Source organism: Eumetopias jubatus, unplaced genomic scaffold, assembly GCF_037043125.1.
Source record: "Eumetopias jubatus isolate StellerSeaLion01/CBP00866 unplaced genomic scaffold, mEumJub1_p1.0 scaffold_9, whole genome shotgun sequence".
NCBI classification, from domain to species: Eukaryota; Metazoa; Chordata; class Mammalia; order Carnivora; family Otariidae; genus Eumetopias; species Eumetopias jubatus.
Genome location: NW_028274815.1, coordinates 38,787,356 through 38,791,493, shown reverse-complemented (window position 1 = coordinate 38,791,493; position 4,138 = coordinate 38,787,356). Strand labels below are relative to the sequence as shown.

Sequence of the window (4,138 nt, the reverse complement as noted above, 5' to 3'; positions counted from 1 at the left end):
GCTTATTTATTTGCCAGAAAAAGGTGGTTATTAAAGATTTACCAGCACACTACCTGCCCCGCTTGAGAGGTGAATCTGATGTTCTCATCAACTCTGATTCCTTCTGGGACCTGCTCCTGCCCCTTCGTCCCAGGACCCCTGTCCACCTGCCCATTGATCCTTGCTGCTGCCATCAACCCCTGGATGATTGAGTAACGTGCAGGGGAAGTCTAAGAGGACTTGCTGGCTTGGCACACGGCTTTGGGGACAACGGGTGTTTCCCCCGGCCTGGGGCGGAAGCAGGGCTATAACCAACTTGTCTGTGTGTAGGTTGTCTGCTATGGCAGGTGTGGTGTACCCCAGACAGGTGAGTGTTGTGGGTTTCTGTCGCCTGTGACCACCTCAAGGTTGAGCAGCTTTAGCAGACAGGCCTAGGCACCTTGGGCTCCCTCTGGTTGTCATTCTGGAATGATGTGTGTACGTGTGTGTGTGTGTGTGTGTGTGTGTGTGTGTGTAATAGGCAGAGGAAAGTAATGATTTATGGTTTTCTGGGGGCTCACTTATTTATTCAGCATGCATTTAATAGGCACCCGCGGTGTGTCAGGCCCTGTGCTGGGCTTCGAGCCTGCAGAGATGCCAAAGATTAGGTCCTAATCTAGTATACTTCATTAAATCAATTACAATTACCATGCTAAGTGCTGTAATGAGGGACGCAAAATGTGCTGTGAAAACAGAGGAGAAAGAGTTTAATTTGGGGGAGGTGAATAGAAGGGTGGGATAGATGTTTGGGGGGAGAAATTTAATCTGGGTTTTGGAGGATATGTAGGAGTTTGTCAGTCCGTGAGGAGTACCACGAGCATTTCCAGCAGGAGATAAGAGCATGTGCATCTGCGAAAAGTGGAGTGTAGTGAGGCTGGAGTGCAGAAGGCATGGAGGGGAGTCAAGCGGGGCCAGATGGCAAAGGTCAGTAGAAGCCAGATCATGGGGGCTCTGAGTGCCAGGCCCAAAAGTTGGTCTTGGTCCTATGGGCCATGAGAAGCCGTCGAATGCCTTTAGGTGGAAGAATGTCAAGACGAGGGCTCTTGTTTGTAATCTCCCTTGCCCTTCAGGCCCCTGTGGATTTAGACATATACAAAAGCTCCTACATGGTTGCCTATCAACACTATGGGAAGCACAAATACTCCAGAGTCACACCACAAGAGGTAAGAAGTTATTCGGTCTTGTCTTCTGTTCAGTGGCCCACTGAAATCATCTTTACTTCATCTTTATTTTGTGTGGATATTGGGGGCACTTATTTAGAACAGTATCTGATACTGGGAGAGCTAAAGAAGTCTTTTATGTGTGTGCTTTGCGTGTACATTTTAAAACGTACATCAGCCCTAAGTCATGCACATGAGAGTGTAAACGATATACACTCACAGTTTAAATAACATTGACAGGGGCGCCTGGGTGGCTCAGTTGGTTGAGCGACTGCCTTCGGCTCAGGTCATGATCCTGGAGTCCCAGGATCGAGTCCCGCATCGGGCTCCCTGCTCAGCGGGGAGTCTGCTTCTCCCTCTGACCTTCTTCCCTCTCATGCTCTCTCTCTACCATTCTCTCTCTCTCTCAATAAATAAATAAAAAAAAATCTTAAAAAAAAAAATAAATAAATAACATTGACAAAACAAACACCAGTGTACTCGTTACCAGCCGGCTGAGTGAAAACATAGCACATTAGAAGTACCCTAGAGCCCCCAGGGGACCCCTCCCTGCTCCCACCCCTCCTCCCACCTCCAGAGGAGCCACTCTTCTGAATTTTGGGTTAATCATTCCCTTGGGGGTCTTTAAAAAAAATAGTTTTCCTCTATATATATCCCTGTGAACAAACTGTTGAGGTTTGCCTTTTTGAGCTCGGTTATACATCGGATATTTGTACTCTGTGACTTTTACTTCGTGCCAAACATTACGTTACTTATGATATATTATTCATTTTCTGCTGTGTTGTATTACATTGCATGAATACGCCACCATATATTTGTCCCCTCTGCTGTTGGACATCTGGGTTTTTACTTGTCTGCTACTCCTATTGTCCTATGCTGCAGTGCGGATTACACAGCCTAAGGCGCAGGAGTCCCCGGCCCAGGCGGGGAATTGCTTGTCCCAGGGAACATTGCTATTGGCCAAAGTGGCTGCATCACTGGAGCAGGGGACAATCCGTTCTGTGGCTCTCCAACCTTGCCATCAACTTGGTATTAAAGACTTTCCAATTTTGGCTAATTTGGTGGGTTTGAAAGAATATCTTCTTGTGTTCGTAATTTTCATTTCACTGCTTATTAATGAGATTCAGCATCTTTTCATATGTTTATGGATATTTATTATTCTGCGAGATGGCTGTCATGTCTTTTGCCCGTGTTTTTATTTTTTATTTTTTTAATTTTATTTTTTAAGATTTTATTAATTTATTTGACACAGAGAGAGAGAGAGACAGCAAGAGACAGAACACAAGCAGGGGGAGTGGGAGAGGGAGAAGCAGGCTTCCCGTGGAGCAGGGAGCCCGATGCAGGGCTCGATCCCAGAACCCTGGGGTCACGACCTGAGCCGAAGGCAGACGCTCAATGACTGAGCCACCCAGGTGCCCCTTGCCCATGTTTTTATTGGGATGCTTGTCTTTTTCTTCTTGATTTGTAGGAGTTTTGTAAATACTCTAGACATGTTTCATTTGTCAGTTATAGAAATGGCAACACTCTTCACAGGCTGTGGTCTATCTTTTCACTCCCTTTCAGTGAAAAGAAATTTTTACTTTAATATAGTTGGATGTACAGTCTTTCCCTTTATCATTTGTCCTTTTTAAATCTTGTTCAAGAAATCCTTTTCTATCTCCAGGTAGATCCACTAAAAATAAGAAAATCCGTGCAAACAAAGATGGAACAATTTCTGGGATATAGTATTTAACGGAAGCAAAATGCAGAGTGGGATTACAATGTGCATCAGTTGCGTACAAGCCAGGCGGTGTAAAATTCATTATATGTTTATGCAAACATAAGCTATATCTAGAGAGATAGAAAAACCACTTACCTCGGTGGTTGCCTCTGGAGATGGGCTCCAAGGGAGGAGGAGGGGTGGGAAAGACACTGACTTTTCACTAGAAACCCTTTTCTACTATTTCAGTATTTCCCTGGGTCGTATATATCACCATTCAAAAACCAATTTAAATGTTTTTTAACTAAAGAGAAGTGTGCTCTGTCTTGGATGAGGCCAAGGAAGCTTGCTTGCTTCACCTTTCACCTGTCTCAGCCGTCCATTCCTGTGTGACTTATTTCCACAGCAAGCGAAGCTGGATGCCCAACTCCAGGACAAAGAATTTTATAGGGTCGTCCCCAGCTCCAAGCCCAGGCTAGAGGATGGATACCCCGCCTTCAGAAAACCCCACATGACCGCCAAAGACCTGGGACAGCCTGGCTTCTTTCCCCCGCAGGATCAGGACCGTGTGGCCGCAGCGGAGGAGGAGTGCAGGTTCACCAGTATATGCCCTTCCGTGTACCCCGTTTCCCACGCCCTGTACCCGGCCCAGGGTCCCCCCAACCAGGTCCGCCAGAGCGCCGGCTTTCCGTGCCTCCTGGAGCCCGAGGTCCAGCCTGTGCCCGAGGAGGGCAAGAGCTACTTTCTACTGCCTGGCTGCCTCTGTCCGTATCACCATGAAGTCAAGTTCCCCATCTTGAAACGATGGGGGCCCATGATGCCATTTTACCAGTAGGAAGGGTGAGAGCGCCTTCAGGGGCGCTGCGGACATCCTCCGTCTCCCAAGGAAGTCTGACCTTGGCACTTGGAGAACCGACAGGAGGACTGAAAATAAAACCCTGGGAAGCCGTTCCAGCAGCACTGAGGGTGTTTGTTCTCCCTTGTTCCCTGGCCTGTCCCGGGACAGCATCTGCACCCACGCACCACCTGCGGAGGGGAGGGGCAGGGACGGCAGGGGGGAAGAGGGGAGGGCGCGGGGGGGGGGGGGGGGGGGAAGGGAGGGAGCAAAACTGGTGTGTGTGGAGGCTGGAATGTGTGTGACGTCGCATGACAACGAAGAGTCCTGCTGGAAAGATTCTGGTTTTAGGCATTTACTTACAAAATGGGACAAATCTCGTTTCCCATAGTTGTCTGAACGTTGAGGGTGACTGTAAAATGCTGT

At 48.0% G+C, this 4,138-nt stretch overlaps 1 protein-coding gene across 1 annotated transcript; it reads left to right on the top strand.

Annotated features, from left to right (window-relative positions):
- Positions 1-319: 319 nt before the first annotated feature.
- On the top strand, positions 320-3,712 carry SPMIP9 (sperm microtubule inner protein 9). The gene is made up of 3 exons (XM_028122348.1): positions 320-346; positions 1,089-1,181; positions 3,284-3,712. Exons 1-3 carry the CDS (start codon positions 320-322, stop codon positions 3,710-3,712), a joined length of 549 nt encoding a protein of 182 aa, XP_027978149.1.
- Positions 3,713-4,138: the final 426 nt, after the last annotated feature.